This window comes from Bos taurus, chromosome 16, assembly GCF_002263795.3.
Source record: "Bos taurus isolate L1 Dominette 01449 registration number 42190680 breed Hereford chromosome 16, ARS-UCD2.0, whole genome shotgun sequence".
Lineage (NCBI taxonomy): Eukaryota > Metazoa > Chordata > Mammalia > Artiodactyla > Bovidae > Bos > Bos taurus.
The window spans coordinates 542,354-561,239 of record NC_037343.1 but is presented as its reverse complement, the minus strand read 5'-3'; the positions used below and the strand labels follow the sequence as shown (position 1 = coordinate 561,239).

At 38.6% G+C, this 18,886-nt stretch overlaps 1 protein-coding gene and 1 pseudogene across 1 annotated transcript; both read left to right on the top strand.

Moving 5' to 3' along the window:
• Positions 1 to 242: 242 nt before the first annotated feature.
• OR5W1 (olfactory receptor family 5 subfamily W member 1) lies at positions 243 to 1,181 on the top strand. The gene has a single exon (NM_001390062.1). The coding sequence runs from the start codon at positions 243 to 245 to the stop codon at positions 1,179 to 1,181; it is 939 nt and encodes a 312-aa protein (NP_001376991.1).
• Positions 15,752 to 16,372, top strand: OR9T1P (olfactory receptor family 9 subfamily T member 1, pseudogene; annotated as a pseudogene).

Here is an 18,886-nt window from a genome sequence, read left to right as displayed (position 1 = left end):
GCTGCAAACACTACAGTGGTTTACAAGTGTATCATTATTATTATCATTTTATCAGTTATATCAAATTGGAAATATTTCCCAAAGGGTCAATTTAACTTCAAGGCATCTTAGCATTATTTATCTCTTCTTCTAATTACTGAAATATAGAAACAAATGGCAGTTTAGCAATTAAGACAGTAAGATGATATTAACCCTCCACTTCCATTTCCTTTTTCATAACTAGGAATTTTCATGTGTGAGGGATGACTGTTGAGAACTGCACTGTGTTTGCTGACTTCATATTCTTAGGACTTTCCAGTAGACAAGATGTGCAGCAGGGGCTCTTTGTGCTCTTCCTGCTGGTTTATGTCATAACTGTGGTTGCCAATGTGGGGATGGTCCTGCTGATCAAGAGGGACCCCAGACTGCACACACCCATGTATTACTTCCTGAGCAATCTGTCCTTCTGCGACATTTGCTATTCTTCTACTATCTCTCCCAAGATGCTGGCTGATTTCTTATCTGAGCAAAAAAGGATTCCATATGATCTATGTGCCATCCAGATGTACTTTTTTGGAGCCTTTGCAGATGTGGAATGTCTCATGTTGGCTGTCATGTCTTATGACCTTTATGTGGCCATTTGCAATCCACTTCTTTATACAATTGCCATGTCCAGGGGAATCTGTACCCAGCTTGTGGTTATTGCCTACATCGTAGGCTTGGTTGATTCAGCAATCCATACCTGTTGTACATTTCAGTTGTCATTCTGCAATTCCAATATCATCAATCACTTTTTCTGTGACATCCCACCCTTATTAGCCCTCTCCTACTCAGATACATCCATCAATGAGATTGTGATGTTTACTTTTATTGGCTGTGTTGTGGAGACCAGCATTATCACTGTCCTCCTCTCCTACAGCTACATCATAACAACCATCTTTAGGATGAACTCAGCCGAGGGGAGATGCAAAGCTTTCTCTACATGTGCTTCCCACTTAACCGCTGTGGCTATATTTCATGGCACACTCCTGTTTATGTATTTCAGACCCAGCTCCAGTTACTCCATGGACACAGACAAAACGGCCTCTGTCTTTTACACAGTTGTCATCCCCATGTTAAACCCACTGATCTATAGCTTAAGGAATAAGGATGTAAAAGGTGCCCTAAAAAAAGCAATCAGCACTAAATTATGTTCTGGGTGATACAGTACTTTCATCCTAAAGTATTTAAAGATTCTAAGAGAAGCAGTGCAGAAACTTTGACATAGATTCTTATAGTCTTACTAGTACAGTTTCTGAATATTTTCCACTACTTACACTTTCACCTAAATCAGTTTAGGGAACAGTCATTACACTAAACTCTCCCAACTAAGGAAGAGTAGTAGGAGGATCACTCTTCTGTTTTGCAAAGAGGGTTTTTTTACACCTCTTTTTTCTTTTCTTGGAGAAGTCTCAGAGAGATGACATGCACAGAGCAACCCCTGACTCATGTTAATTTGATTTACCTTCCTAAAGGCTCCTATTTATTTATTTTAACAACAGGCTTAATAAACTTGCTGAGTCAGATGGGAGTGTTAGTGGGTCAAAATAGGTTTGTTTATATCCTTTTCATGTATTTGTTTCACCCTAAAAAAGCTCCATCCTAATATTTAGAAGCAAATAATTTGTAAGTAAGACTGAATGAGAAATTTCTGTCTCTAGACTAAATATTCCATAAAAGTTTGGTCCTTCCTGTCTAATTCACTGTTGTCTACATGTACAATGCTTAGCCTCAGGATGCAATTCAAAAATATTTATTGAATAGATGAATGAATTAGCCTGAAAAACTAATTAAAAACTTGAACCTTTGTAAATTTATAAAAAAAAAATAATAATTTCCTTAATTTCATTCTAGTCTGTTCACTTTAGGTGAAATCCATCTGCACTGTTATCTTTTGCAAAAATGAGAATCTTGGACAAGAATTATTTGATGTAAAAATCTGCTCAGTTTCTCTTCATTTTGCTTCAGTTATTATCACCAAACATCCCCTGATTTTCCAGAAACCATTGGAGAGGACTTTGTTAATGAAAACTATTGCCTGCCACATCAGTAAACAAAGGAGGTTGTAGTCCTGAAGCCTGGTCAGAACACCCTGAGGGAACTCAGGATGAGAAAGCACAGAATAGGCTTTCTTAAGGTCGGCTGGCCCCAGATAGCTAAATTCAGTTCAGTTCAGTTCAGTTGCTTAGTCATGTCCAACTCTTTGCAACCTCATGGACTGCAGGACACCAGGCCTCCCTGTCCATCACCAACTCCTGGAGATAACTCAAGCTCATCATGAGTCGGTGATGCCATCCAACCATCTCATCCTCTGTCGACCCCTTCTCCTCCTGCCTTGAATCTTTCCCAGCATCAGGGTCTTTTCCAATGAGTCAGTTCTTTCCATCAGGTGGCCAAAGTATTGGAGCTTGAGCTTCAGTATCAGTCCTTCCAATGGATATTCAGGCTTGATTTCCTTTAGGATGGACTGGTTGGATCTCCTTGCTGTCCAAGGGACTCTCAAGATAGCTAAGGTGCATATCAAAGGAACAGTGTCAGAGATCCCAAACTGTTGCATCTTCCCATACACAGAAAAAGGGCTAAATTCTTTAGTTTATCTGGTTTTCTTTTATCAACAATAATCTTTTGGTGTTCTGATTATCTGATCTTTTGTTGCAAAATCTTCTATCTCTTGTGGCTCCCCCTTGCCTCTTCAGAACTTACCTCTGCAGAACAGATTCTTAGCACTTATCTGAGATGCTGTGTCCCAGGCTTGAAGTCCTCAGAATGTCTGCCAAATAAAATATAACTCTCAACTTTTAGTGTGTGCATTTTTTTTTCAGTGAACAATTTCATCTCTCCAGTAGGTTTATAGCATTACACTAGTTAAAATTGAAAAAAAAAAAAAAAAGAAACTGAATGCCCTGTTGATATAATTTAAGTTGTAAAAGAAGAGCTATTAATAAAAATATATTCCCCTTATAGGGGGTGGGCTGGGGAGAAAGAAGCAGTAGTTATGTTAGCATGCCATGTGTAATGATTTATGCCTTCTCTCTACATAACTATGAAAAAAATTGGAATAATACTCTAAACAAAATTTTAAAGTTCTGTTCTCCTGGTATCCAATTAGCAATTAATCTAGCTGTAAAAATGAAACACAATTTCGGGTTCTAGGAAATCTATTTTTTTATTAAAATATAGTTGATTGACAAAGTTGTATTAGTTACAGGTGTACAGCAAAGTGATTCATATCACTCTTTTTGCATATGTTTGTTGTTATTTAATCACTAAGTCACATGTGACTCTTTTGTTACCCCATGGACCACAGCCATGTTTCTTTGTACATGGGATTTCCCAGGCAAGTTTACTGGAGTGGGCTGCCATTTCCTTCTTCAGGGGATCTTTCTGATCCAGGGATTAAACCAGTGTCTCCTGGTGACTAAGAAGGTAAAGAATCTGCCTGGCAATGCAGGAAAAAACAATTAATTTAGCACACACTTGCATTCCCAATGCCATTTTATGCTGTTTAAGACAAAGCATTTGGTTCTCATCACCCTCAGGCTGTCATTTTCTTCTTCCCCATTGGAAGCCCGCATTTGCCAAGGCCTAAGTCACCATTGATCTGCATAGACAGAACCCTCTCTGTGGTGTAGTTTGCACTGCCATGGGTGAGTTGAGGGCTGTCTTTATAGACAGTGCACCATCCACTGTACAAGGCTCCCCTCTGCCCCATCTGGAGTAATGGGGGCACACTGACTGCTCCTCCGACTTGTCTGTAAAGCAAACACAGAAAGGCTCTTCTGTATTTCTTTACGTGGTTTCACATAAATAATCTGGCCACTCTCTTACCTGCAAATTGTAGGAATTCGTGTGAATTTCTCATTTGTTTATAATTTTATTGTGTTTCATTTTACTGTGTGTGTGTGTGCTCACTCAGTTGTGTCCGATTCTTCGTGATCCCATGGACTTTAACCCACAAGGCTCCTCTGTCCATTGGATTATCCAAGCAAGGATCCTGGAGTGGGTTGCCATTTCCTCCTCCAGAGGATCTTCCCAACCCAAAGATCGAACCCCTGTCTCCTGTGGCTCCTGTATTGGCAAGTGGACTCTTTATCACTGAGCCACCAAGGAAGCCCATACACACACACACACACACACACACACACACACACAGGCAACATTGCTCTAAATCTCATGTCAATCCTTCGATCACGCCATGAAATTTTCAATCTCCAATCAATTTCTTATTTTTTTTTCCTGTTTTGTCTCTCATTCAGTATTCTCTGTTTGCCAAATTCTTCATATACAGTTCCATTTATCCTCCCTTTCTCTGTTCTGTATTCAGAACACCAGCTGGCACATATACATAGAGTAAATGTTTGTACTGAGTTAGGATTATCAGGTCAATTCTGATCTTGGATGGCCAAAATTCCACTTGAACTTGATGCACAGATAACACATATTGGAGTCAATTTCATTCATCATTGACTTTCTCATGTGATGAAATTAAATGTCTGCTGTCATATCCATAAACAAGAAATGTCACAGCCATCCGTGATTTCTGGTCTCCAAATGTGAATGAGGGCTCCCAAAACAGAGCCAGCAGATGCTGCCACCCGCAGAGCTGTTTGCTGAGAGCTCAGGGAATGCAAGCAGCAGCCATCTGCCACATCGGCCACGCCTTAAGGTGAGCGAGGAATTAAGGATGCAAACAATCAGGAGACAGAATTTGGCCCCAGATAGTAAGCTCCTGGAGCTGGTGATGGACAGGGAAGCCTGGCGTGCTGCAGTCCATGGGGTCTGGACAGGACTGAGGGACTGAACTGAACTGAGCTGAAGTGCATATGAAAGGAATGAATTCAGTGAGCCCAGAGGCTTGCATCTTTCCATATGTAGAAGAAAAATAAACTTCTTAACTTGATAGCTGATTTTCTCTACCTCACAATGATCTTTGATGTTCCGATTCCCTGTCCCCTCCTTGTAAACTTGTATATAGCCTGACTCCCTCTCCTGCCTCCTTGAGTGGTTTTCTCATGACTACTGAGATGCTGCCTCCTGGTCTCAGAGTCCTTAACATTCCCATCAAGTAACATCTCTACTTTCAGGTTGTGACTATGTTAATTTTTAGTTGACAATGTTTATTTAAAGGCCTTCTAATTCTCAATTCGTGTATGGGTATATTTGGCTTCATTTCAGTTCACCACTGTCCTGTCACATAGAACTTCTATTAATTGATAAATTGCTTTGAACAAGTCAAATCAGATAGCAACAATCATCCTCCAATTTTATGCATAACAATCTACCATTTTGAAAGTCATAATATATTTTTTGCTTGAGATGTTCTTAAGATATAGAAAAACACATTACATCATTTCCTTTGTGTGTACTCAACCCTTCAGTAGAGCTCTAATTGCTCAGGTAAGTTTTCCCATTGGGATTTGAATATCAGAGTGTGTGATCATGAGATCTGAGATTAGAAAGCTAATCTCAAAAGCTTAAAAGCAATATATAAAAGATCTTGCATTACCCTAAGAAACTGCAGCCTTCCTAAGGAAAGCACAGATTTCTTCTATGAACACAGAAGACCCGCCCAAATGGGTTGCAAAAATTAGACAATGGATCAGCTTTTCTTTTTAGATCTTTAAGTCCTAAAATTGACTTTTCCAGTGAAAAATGAACTGATACTGACAACAGTGTAGTAAGAAGGTGAATGAAAAAGATAACAATCTGGTAAGTGTTCTTACCTTAATCTTAGGCTATTAGAACTTGATGGGATTTTAAGTGCTTATCTTACTTTCTTTCTTCTTTTTTTTTTTTTTTTTTTACTAACAGCTCAGTCATGTCCAACTCCTTGAGACCCCATGGATTATAACTTGCTAGGATCCTCAGTCGATGGGTTTGGTCAGGCAAGAATACTGGAGTGGGTTCCTATTTCCTTCTTCAGGGGATCTTCCCAACCTAGAGATCGAACCCAAGTCTCCTGTATTGCAGGCAGACTTTTCTCTGAGGCACTAGGGAAGCTCACTTATTTTACACATAGAAATTGATATTTTGAGGATAAACGTACTTAGGGTAATGCAGGTTTTAAATTCTGAAAATATAGCTAACAAAAACAACAGCAGAAACAAAAACCTAATGTTTGACACACGATAGTGTTAAAGAATCTGCCTGCCAATGCAGGAGACATGAGTTTGATCTCTGCATCAGGAAGATCCCCTGGAGAAGGAAATGGCAACCCACTCCAGTATTCTTGCTTGGGAAACTGCAAGGACAGAGAAGCCTGGTGGGCTACAGTCCACGGGGTCACAAAAGAGCAGGACAAGACTTTGCAACTAAACAACGACAACAGCAAACCTTAAAACAAACCTCACCATTACTGAACTCTGACTAGGAATCAGAATTAAACACTGTGCTCATTATGTATTATTTATTTTTAAGAATGGATGGAGCTATATACCAATTACAGCTGAACTGATTTTTATATTATTTGTCCTATCTTATGGTAATGCATTGATCCCAACAACTGTCAATACACAAGTAAAAGGATTCAGGCAGATAAGAGGGCTGACTTTAAGGGAGAAGGAAAAAAATGTTTTAAAAAATAATGATATTACTCAGCCATTAAAAATAATGAAATAGTGCCATTTGCATCAGCATGGATGGACTTAGAGAGTGTCATACTGAGTGAAGTAATTCAGACAGAGAAGGAGAAATATCATATGACATCCTTATATGCAGAACCAAAGAAGAGTTGATACAATGAACTTATAAAAACAGAAAGAGACTTACAGACTCAGAGAATGACCTTATGGTTACCAGTGGAAAAGAGTAGGGGGAGGAGAATGGGACCTGGGGGTAAGCATGCGCACACTGCTGTAGTAAAAATGGACAATCAGCAAGGACCTACTGTATAGCACAGGGAACTCTGTGCAATGTTACGTGGCTGCCTGGATGGATGAAAGTTTGAGGGGGAATGGACACGTGCATGTGTATGGCTGAGTCCTTCTCTGTTCACCTAAAACTACCACATCATTGTTTGTTAATCGATATACCTCAATACAAAATAAAAAACTTAAAGAAATTAAAATAAAAAGAGAAAAGAAAAAGTGACTAAGGACTTCCCTGGCAGGTGAGCACATTTAGTTTTGGGGAAATAACTATATTATTTACAGTGATCTTCTAAGCTCCACCATTTCTAACATTTCCATTTCTGGGAAGGTAGTGTTTATTGAAGGATGTCCAGTGTACAGAATGTCCAAACTCTGGACCTGTTCTTTGATTGCAAAGCTATGCAGTACTGGACTATTCATTGAGCTGAAATAATCAGTTCCTTCTCAATAAAACTGAGAGATGATCAGTACTGTTTAAAGAACTATGAGAATTAAACTAGATGAGAAAAATTGAAAATTATAAGATGCAAATGTATTAATGTCAGATACACACATTTACCCAGAATTTGCTTAATCTACCTAGAAACAGAAGAGATGCAGAAAAATAGGTGTTGAGCAATGCAGAATCTACAATTATTATTGTGTCTGTAGTTCATTTTCTGTGCCTCCAAAATAGCTTCACAGATAGTTGTGCTTATTAATTTAAATGTATACAAAGTTTTAATAAGACATTTAGTTTTGTTAAGAACTTGGAACAAATTGAGGATAAGACGGGAGGTTAAGATTTTGGTAATGTGTTTAGATTATGCTCTGAGACAGAGAATATGAGATCACAATGAAAATGTTTTCAAATCTGAAGTTATTTAAATACTGAGTTTGTAAGAGCCATGAATAATTTAAATTGTTAAAGAAAAATATATATGTGTATATAACATATATGCACACATATTTAACTTATCTTTAACTTTTATAGGCAGGAACAGTGAGGTACAGGGATGCCTGGCATGCTGCAGTCCCTGAAGTCCTAAAGAATCAAACACTTATTTAACGACTGAACAATAACAATGCATATATCATGTAGAGGCATCAAAGATTTTACTTACCTTATTCAATACTTAATATGTTATGAAATGTACACAACATATTTCAAAGAACCACAATACTATAAATCAGGAATTCACAAATAAACTGACAAATAGATGTAAAGCTGGATTTTTACCATCAGCAGGGAGAGAAATCAATCATCTCTATCCTAGGCAAAATGTGCCTGTCTATAGACAAGTGTCACTTGCATTGCTATGGGTTATCTACAATTTACAGAGCTGTGGGCTAAAGTAATGACAAGGAAGTGCAGAGATAACAGAGAGGTGGGTAGGTGAGCATTTATAACATCTTTTATCATTTTAATCAAAGGGGCCATCCAATATTCCTGAATATTATTATTGCATTGCCTAGATGAATTTAATAAATATGCAAGCATTTGGATTTCTCTAGTTGTATTTCATAGCTTGGATTTCAGATGACATAAAGTAGATATATGGAATTCTGCAAAATTACTATGTTGCCAACTTTCGAACAGTGAATGAACTGATGGTGAAGATATTGAGCCTAGAAGGAAATTTAATATTATTTGATGAGGAAGGTACTGTCCTTTTCATTTTATAGGTGATGAAGCTAAAATTCTGTGATTACTTGGCTTGCCGAAGACTTTATAATTGCTAAGTGGCAGAGTTAGGATTTAGTTACTTACATAACTAATTCTGAATCTTACTTCCTTCTATTTCATCAGTGGATTTCAAGAAACTTTAACTAGTTTCTTTAGTCCTCAGAGGCAAATTCTCAGCTCAAGGTGAGAAATAAAGAACTTCTACTCCTCTACATGTATAGGCTTCAACTGAAATAAAAATGTATCTATTTGTTGTGTAAATAAAAATACCACAAAGGGAAAGAGAGGCTAGTTACTCAGTTTGCTATGTATCAGTGTAACTAACCTCAATCACTTGAAGTTGGTGACAGATGAAAGAGTTGATGAAATTAACAAATTCAAAGTTCACCGGCTGGTTTGATGGTGTCTCATTTAATGGGAAAAAAAAAATCTATCTGGTTATATATATATCTTTAAGAAATAGAAGTATAAACAATCAATTCAATTAAATAAACTATCTCACAGAATTCCCTGGCCATCCAGTGGTTAGGACACTGTGCTTTCAGTATAAAGTAGATGCGTTCCATTGCTCATAGAGAACTAAGGTCCTGAAAGCTACATGTCTCTGCCAAACATTAAAAAAAAAGCAATTAACTAATAAAAAAAAAGTATTTCAGTTCAAGAGCTATGCTTATACTAAACTTACTTTATTTACGCCTAAGTGTTATGAGGGTGCCCAAGTGGATTTAGAATTACTATTGTTTTCCTTTGTAGCTACTCTACAGGTTATTATCAACATCCCCATTGGTTCCCTGCTGAAATTCCAACCTTCAGGAACCCTGCAGAGAATGGAGGTGGAGAATAGCACTGTGAAGATGTTAGGGGAAGCACACTGATTGAAACCGCCCACCCTGGCCAGGCACCATGGTAACCATTTGCATGAGTTGTTTTATGACAGGAGATCCTGATAAGGAATACAGAAGTAATAAGCCATCACCAACTGGAAGAGTTTGGGAAAGGTCTACAGGAGACACCGTGTGTCCGTCCACTTCCCAGAATCCCTCTCGCTAGCATCCATCTTGGCTGAGTGATGCATGGGCCACCAGGAAAGACTCTGAATTAGAATGATTGGCCAAAGATCACCTGGAAACTAATCCATCACCGTAAAACCCGAGACTGAGAGCCACGCAGCAGAGAAGTTCTCCTGGGTTCCCTTACCCTACTGCTCTCCACCCGGGTGCCATTTCCCAATAAAATCTCTTGCTTTGTCAGCACGTGTGTCTCCTCATACAATTCATTTCTGAGCATTAGACAAGAGCCCAGTTTTGGGCCCTGGAAGGGGTCCCTCTTCCTGCAACAAATTGAAACTCTGGTGAGATTCTTCTTCGCTGAGACTGACATCCTGACTACTCGGGGTACTCATGGGCTAGCTTGCCTGACAATGGACCAGACCCAGTGGCCGCAATGGGGACCCTTTTGTTCCTGGTCTCCTGATGCGGACAACTCACCAGAGTGCCCCGAATGGTAATGAACAAGAGACTTTATTGACCTCTCCCTTCCCTCTCTCTTTCCTCTCCTTAATCCTTCCTATCCTTCCCCGTTTTTCTAGTCCCCCAGTCCTGGATGCAGGAACCTGGTTGAAGGGCCCTCAGCCTGAGCTGAGGATTGGAGACTGATCACCTTCTCTTGGCAGAGAACTCGAATTCTGTTTCCTGTCTGGTCTGATTTCTGGCAGGGCTGAGTTCCAGTCCTCCCTTCTCTGGAGGCCATGTGTGTAATTTAACTCTGTGTTCTGTGTTGTGATTTTTGATGAGCATTTTGCTTTGTCTGGCCACCATTTGGTTTAGACCTGCCACCATTTTGTTAGAACTTGATTTTCTTTCCCTGTGCCTTGAGACCAAGGCTCTCAGGAACACTTATCTAGAACATCTCTAACTTCTGAGACTGAGGGAAAAGGGGAAAAAGACTTAAAAATTTTTATTTATTTCAACTTTTTTTTTAATAAACTAGTAAATTTTATATTGTAATATCTAATTCATGACTAAACTTAGAAAATGAAGCTAGATCTTGCACTGTGTCTGTCTAAATATGTCTTGGTATGTCTTTGTCTCTGGGTAATATTTTTGAGGTTAATTTGTAAATGAGCTCTATTTATTTGGCTTAAAAAAAGGTAAGCACTTACAAATCAAATAATTCTAAATTAAGCAATAAATTCCAGGTTCATGTGAAGTGGGAAATATTCAGTATTAAATACCTGATATTAATGTTTGTTCGTTGACCTATCTAACATAGACATGTCTTAGAGTAATTAGCATTAAGTAGAATATTTTCATTGTACCTAGGTTTAATATAAGTTAAATATTATATCTGTTACAAGTTTGTCAACAAGGAAATTACCTTGAGTGAAGAAACTTCTAAAAAATGTAAATGAGATATGAGTTTTTATATAAACTCTATTAAGAATAATTATTCTTTAGAAATATCTGTCTAAAATAGTCTCTCCAGATTGGCGTAACTTAAATTCCTAAGGGTTGTGCCACGTGTGCTAAGTGTTGGAAGTCTGTTGAATAGTTATGTCATTTCCAAATAAAATAAGATTTTGAAACATTTACTACTAAATACTAATTTCCTTTTACAGAGAAACTAAAGAGATTTGGGACTATAAATGAATGATGTTTGGTGCCATCCTAAAATGTTCTAGAAATCAAGGGTTTTAGAAATTATTACTGGTATTTATGCTCACCAATCTATAAAATGCTAATATAAAAGTTAGTTCTTGGTTGCTAAAGGAAAGTAAGAAGTGTTTTCAGTAAAAAAAAAAAAAAAAAAGAAAAAGGTATGAAAAAATACTAAAAAGAGTTATGCATCATCAGGATTTTCTCAAATTGGATTACAATTAGTTAGACAAATGGATTTTGTTAGAAATGACACAGCCATAAGAAAACTGGTTAGAGTCAACTAGGTCCAAGATGGCAGAGCTGACTTTCACTAGACCTTGAGCCTTGGTATTTAGGCAAATTGTGACATATCAACAAACTAAATGATACACCCATCAACATTGACTAAATCTGACCAAATGTTCTAAACCCTTTTAATTGATCTTTTTGATAAAACTTCCTAAATAGAATTCTTTTTGAAGTTCTTTTGACCTCTAGCTAACTTTGGGGTGCTTCAGAGGGCCCCTGAAACATCCCAAAGAGAGCTATTAAACTGTGTTTATTTGATTGGTTAAATTACATGAAAAAGATTATCAAATGAGTAATAAATCAGCTCATGTTATGATGTATGGTAAAATTACTAATACAGAAATTATATGGAGTTCTTAACATTATGATATGTCCTGGTATTCTAATGGAAAACCTGAAAACTTCACAATAGTTAACAAAAGGACTGAATGAACCAGCGAATGTGCTTATAATTTTTATGGTTTCTATCTGAAAAATTACGGGTTTTCAGGGAGTAGGGAAAACCTTCCTCTCAAACTAATTATGACAATACTTTGGTAAAATTAAATGTTATAAACAAAACAATTACATTTTCTCTCTGACTCCTCCAAAAATTGGAAATTCTTAGGTTTCCAGTAAGTTTATCAAATGAGTTAGAAAGGTTATCTCACGGGTTCAAAAATCTCAAGAAATTTTTGAGACCTTAAAAAGGGAAGAATTCACCTAGATTTGTTAGGTAAAATCTGTGATAAGCCTTTGGTGTGAGTTTCCCAGCCCTGTTTTATTTTAAAAATTCAGTCTGAGACTCTATAAATGTTTCAGCAAAATAAAAAGTCTATAATCAATTACAGTTATATAAATCATCAGACAAAAATTAGTGAGAACAGACCTATTTTGCAAACAAACTGCCTTAATTTGGTTATATTTGATAAAAATGAGGGTAACTTTAGGGAGAAAAAGATATTTCAAAAAATATTAAATCCCAGTTTGTTAATGGAGGTCTGTATCTAGTAAGACTTATCTCTTAGACAGTTCTTTGCTGTTATGTGATATTTAATGTAAAATTTAATTGCATTATTAAAGAATACTTTGTTTCTGAAGCTCATCTCAGTAATCTATCCTTGGATGGAAATCAGATGTCTCATGACCTGCAACCAGGACTAGAAAAAGACATAATTTAAGGGACTGTCTCCAACCTGGATGGAAGGGCTTTTTTTTATCAGGAGAAACTACACTACACCAGGATGAGAAGACGACGACATCAGAGGTAGACAGCTTCCCCAAGATGCTGGACCTGATTCGTATGATCATTTATGTTTTGTTGACTTCTTAGACCTTTGCATATAAATCAAATACTTTTCTATCATAGGCCTGATTCTATTCTAGTTTTAGAAATCAATTCAGTTGTTGGGTTTATGGCCAATTATCTGTGTCTAGTTCTGGGTTACCATGGTAAATTTCTCTACTACAAGACTCTAACTGGTTGGCCCTGAGAAAATTTACTTATAAAAAATATTATAGTCATATTCAGGTCACTGTGATATTACTAGATAGGATCCGCACACCGGGCCAATTAATAATGTCTGCTCTGACTCAGGCCATAAATTTCAGCTTTTTTCTATTACTCAAGCTCAATCAGAGCAACAAGAAAAGTTTCAGCAAAGGAGGAAAAAATCTCCAACAATTACGGGATGGATTTATATAGATAACACCAGGCTATGGTAATTTAGGCTTAAAGTCTCCTCTGTGTTGGAAACAATTAAATCATACCAAGGACAATCAATCTAGTAACACTAGAAAACTGGGCTATGTGCCTTATAGACAGTGCCAATATATAATTTCCCTGGAAGATAGATTCTACAGAGCAGACTAAGTCAGATGACCTGAGATATACTGGGCTACATCTAATGGAAGCTCTTAACTTAAGTTTTATTTGTGACTTTACTAATACTGCTGGCTGTGTTATTTGTATTTCAACTGTTTTACAAAATTGCTGTTTCTTACACCATCAAATGTGTGTCTGAGGCCTCTTATAGAATAATATATAGTCTCATATGAGATCGATGAGGGTAACAGTGTAACTCTAGATATGGGAAGAAGCAACAAGAGGGAATATTTTCCTAGACCATGAGGCTAGTAAGACAGATGGTCCAGAGAATTTTGGATACTGTTTTATGGCCTAGTCCAGTAACAGCACATTGAGTGGCCTGTCAACAAAATGTTTGCCAAACCTGAGAATGGACATTCTCAGCACCATGGGATAAAATGGTCATGAAATGCTCCCCTCAAAATAATGGTCAAGTTTATGAGCAAAAAGGGGCTCTGCCAACTGAAGACTGACACTTGCCATCTACATCTACAAAGATTAAATCATGGCCGCTGTAACTGCTGACTTTCAACGCTCCTGAAAGGAATTCAGGGTGAAAATCAGGAATGAGGTACTCTGTGCTCTGGGAAAAACTGGCAGAACAAGCCTTCATATAGTTATCCCTTTTCAGGAGAAGATTTTATGGGTCCCAATTCTTGCATCTTCTCATACCTAGAGAAACACTGACATCATTAACGGTGAAATCTGCTTTGGCTATTAAGGAAAAGTTTACGATTAAAAGTCAAAATAGAGTAGCTATGGTTCAGATATCCTGGGAAATAACTAGGTGATGCTATGGGTGTACTTTCAGATTAGACCTTGTATTGCTAAACACTTGAGTTTTCTGAGTCGTGTCAGGCTTGCATGCCACCATTCTCAAGACAATGTCTGCTGGAAGCTAGTAACTGCAACCTTACATTTTAAAAAACTAGGCAACTGGCTACCTGGCTACAAGTCTCCATGAAGTGCCAGGTCCAGACTGGGTTTCAGGCCTATTCTTCTAAAAACAAAGAGATTTATTTTGTCTATTAAAATTCCAGTTATCCCTCCTCCAGCTACTTCTAATTGGATCTGTTACAACAAAATGGCAGACCAAGGGATTGAAATTTTAATCATATAACACTCAGAAATAGAACTTGGAACTCAGGAATACTTCCAATTCAGTGTCTATTCTCCAAGCTGAGGCAGTCCTATGCCTCGTTTTGACAGGAAGTTATCACAGTCATAGTTGCCCAGTTTCTTAGTAGAACTCTGTGGGGCTCTGGAGTATGAATATGTTCTGTGTTCTCCATTTCTTATCTGTAGGATACAGGCTTCATTCAGCCTCCTTCACCTTCCCTGAGTTCTGAAGGGTAGATTCAAACAATTGCTAATAATGGAAGGGAGAGGATACAGAAACAGAGGAGAAACAATTAAACGGTGGTACAGCCTAGAGGGTCTGGGTTCCCACTCAAAGAAATATGCATAACAATGTTTTTGAGTTCTACAGAGCTGGAGCCCCCACCCAGGTGGAGGATGGTAACTTCAGACTGAACACAAGATTCCTGGAAGACAGCTCTGTTGCCTCACCACTAACCAATCAAAAAGGATCACAAACCCTGCAACCCTCACCCCAAATGTTGCCTTCTGTTTCCGGGGACCAGAGATGACCATCCTGTTAGGTCTCCTGTTTGGCCCTTGTCTATTTTATCTCTGAGAGGGGCCAACAGTTTCAAACTAAATTGCTGTTACTACAAGGAAGTAGTAGTTACCACATGGAAGCTGGTTTCAGATGTGGAACACCCCAACTTAGATCAGGTAGAGAGAGACTTCTGCTCTGCTAGACAAGCCTACGCCCATGCACAGCAGGAAGAAGTTACAGAAGAAAGAGGCCTCTCCCCCAATTCCCAAGAAGTATTTTGAGTATGAAGTTTCTCAGGGGGGAGTTGTTAGGGGAAGCACACTGATTGAAACTGCCCACCCTGGCCAGGCACCATGGTAACCATTTGCATGAGTTGTTTTATGACAGGAGATCCTGATAGGTAATATGGGACTAATAAGCCATCACCAACCAGAAGAGTTCGGGAAAGGTCTAAAGGAGACACCACGTGTCTGTCCACTTCCCAGAACCCCTCTCACTAACATCCATCTTGGCTGAGTGATGCGTGTGTCACCAGGAAAGACTCTGAATTAGAATGATTGGCCAAAGACCACCCGGAAACTAATCCCATCACCGTAAAACCTGAGACTGCAAGCCATGTGGCAGAGCAGTTCTCCTGGGTTCCCTTACCCTACTGCCCTCCACCTGGGTGCCCTTTCCCAATAAAATCTCTTGCTTTGTCAGCACATGTGTCTCCTCAGACAACTCATTTCTGAGAGTTAGACAAGAGCCCAGTTTCGGGCCCTGGAAGGGGTCCCTCTTCCTGCAACAAAGACACAGTTCTTTCTCTTGGGATTCAGTGACCACCCAGAACTGCAGAGTGTTCTTTTTGCTGTGTTTTTGTCTATCTACTCTGTTCCCCTTATGGGGAACCTTGGGATGATTTTATTAATCACAATCAGTCCCCACTTGCATACCCCTATGTACTTCTTTCTCTGCATCTTATCTTTCATGGGTGCTTGCTACTCTTCAGTCATTGCCCCCCAGTTGCTTGTAAATGTAATTTCTGATAAGAAGACCATTTCTTACAATGGCTGTGCTGCACAGTTATCTTTCTTCTGCTGTTTGGTGGACACAGAGTGTTTTCTCTTGACTGTCATGGCTTATGACCGGTACACAGCCATCTCCAACCCCCTGCTTTACACTGTTATTATGTCCAAGAGGATTTGCTGGCAGCTTGCAATTGGAGCGTTTTTAGGGGGCACCATGAGCTCAGTGATTCACACCACTAATACTGAAAGGTTGTTGTTGAATGAAAAAAGATGGCCGAGATTTTTGGCCTCCGGAGGAGAAGAATTTAATCTGGGGCCAAAGACGAGGTTTGATAGCTCAGAGCTTTTGTGTAATAAAGTTTTATTAAAGTATAAAGGAGATAGAGAAAGCTTTTGACATAGGCATCAGAAGGGGGCAAAAAGAGTGCCCCCCTGCTAGTCTTCAGCTGGGTGTTATATAGTCACTAGCAGTCTGTTAATAAAAGAAAGGAATGTCTTAAAACTCAGAATGGCACCAGGCCCCTCACCCATAAGATGCATTTTGGGATAATCTTGGCACCAAATGGTTCATCCTGGGCCATAAAATGATTAACTTGAATCTTGAAGAAGGGCAGATCACCATACAAATAGTTTCGTTTACATAGATTAGGGGAACAATATCTGAGTATAACATACTGGTTTGTCAAGTAGGTTCTGAGCCATTTGGCAGAACCGACTTGAAGACAGAGTTTGAGGTAAGTGCATAATACATTAGCATAGCTTAAGACAAACAGTCCCATAAGAAAAAATGAATTGGTTATCTCAAGGTTTGAAAATAGTTAACTTCAGGTGAAACCAGGTATCATTATGGCAACACAGTATTTTAAGAGAAACCTCCTTTTAAATTTGTATAGAGAAGGAAAAAACATATCGCTAGTTTGTTTCCTCTTGCTGCTTAAGAGAGAAAATTGCAGTCTATTTCCTCAGTTTGGAGACCCCTGGCCTTCCTGCCTGTTACCCTCTCATTCCCCCCTTTTCTTTTAGGAGAATTATGTTGTCTAGGGAAAAGGGGCATCATTTTCGTTTTATAACTGTTTCTGAGCTGACAAGGGGCGTTGTCCCTAAATTGGTGAGGCAACATATTTTTTAAATCTTTATATTGAGGATATCTGATCTGCTGCTAAGCCACTTCAGTCGTGTCTGACTCTGAACGACCCCAGAGATGGCAGCCACCAGGCTCCACCATCCCTGGGATTCTCCAGGCAAGAATACTGGAGTGGATTGCCATTTCCTTCTCCAATTCATGAAAGTGAAAAGTGAAAGGGAAGTCACTCAGTCGCGTTCGACTCTTTGCGACCACATGGACTGCAGCCTACCAGGCTCCTCTGTCCATGGGGTTTTCCAGGCGAGAGTACTGGAATGGGTTGCCATTGCCTTCTCCACTAGGAGCCCCAAATAGTATTTGGAGGAAGCTGCAGCAGTAGGAGGAGTTTGAGCAACCATTTGTAACTTAAAAGCTTTTATGTGGCTAGAAACAAATCTAGTTATACAGTTTTAGATGTAAGGCAACATAGTCGTTAAAACAAGTTAAAATCAAAATTAAAAGTCACATTATGTCTATAGTTAAAGTGTAACATGTTGCACCAGTCTATTTTAGGGTTGTTAGATGTCATCAGATAAAGAAGAGGCATCACATATGATTGTTGTCGAAGGTATTTACAGACTTGGGAAAAGTCTTTTTTTTTTTTTTTGGAGATGTTCACCCCAGGAAGCCTTTCACTGATGAAGAGGGGAGTGTTCTGCAGACCCAGCAGTTAGACTGATTGTGGAATGTAGTGTGAGAGTGAGCCGAGCACAGGAAGGCATTGTCTTGAGGATAAAAGGGCAGACTCAGTATTTTTGGAGTCAGCAGAAGTAAGTTCACACAGGTTATGAGGCCCATCTGAAAAGTATAAAGTCAGAGCATAGAAAGTAAAGACATAAAATAAAGTCACTTAGTTTTGGTCAGGGTGCCACCTCTTAACTCGAGTGTGATGTATCTACGAATCAATTTTTGGCACTTTGACAGCTGTGGGAGAAGAATAACCTGGTAAGGGCCTTCCCAGAAGGGCTCGAGGGATGGGCCCCCAGATCTCAATGTTTTTATGAAGACTTCAGTTTTTGGCTCAAATAGAGGCTTGTTTGTCTCAGAGGCTGGGTCAGGAGTCGTCTCCCAGAGTTTTGTTAATGTCTGTTGAAAAGCTGAGAGCTGAGTTACATAACTAGTTAATTCTAAGGCTTCAGGGTCTATAACAATGTGTGTGTGTACTAAAGGCCTTCTATAAATACATTTAAAGGGGGACAGTCTCTTCTTTTTGGGTGCAGTTTGAGTCTTTATTAAAGCTATGGGTAGAACTTTAATCTAATTGTCTTGTGTCTCTTGAGTTAATTTGTGTAGATGTCTTTTTATAATGTCAGTTAGCTTTTTCAGCCGTTGTTTGAGGATTGAGGTCTCCAGGCACAGTGTAAGTGATATTTTATTTTTAGAGCTTTAGATACCCCCTGAGTTACAGCAGCTTTAAAGGCAGAGCCATTGTCACTCTGAAGGCTCTGTGGCAGCCCAAACCTGGGGATAATTTCATGGATTAAAATCTTTATAACCTCTTTAGCCTGTTCACTACAGGGAAAAGCCTCAATCCATCTAGTAAAAGTATCTACTCAAACTTGTAAGTAAGAATATCTATTAGCTTTTGGCATATGAGTAAAATTAATTTCTTAGTCTTTTCCAGGATACTTTCTACTTCATTGTAATCCATATTTTGTTAGTTTTTTAGTCTTTGGGTTATTATTATTATTATTATTATTTTTTTACAAACTTCACACCTTTTAATAATGTTTTTTAAAGTTTTTATTACATTTTTATCTTTAAACAAATGAGAAGCCATTTGGTAAG

Coding starts and splice junctions, on each gene's coding strand:
- OR5W1 (NM_001390062.1), top strand. CDS start 243: ATGACTGTTGAGAACTGCACTGTGTTTGCTGACTTCATATTCTTAGGA.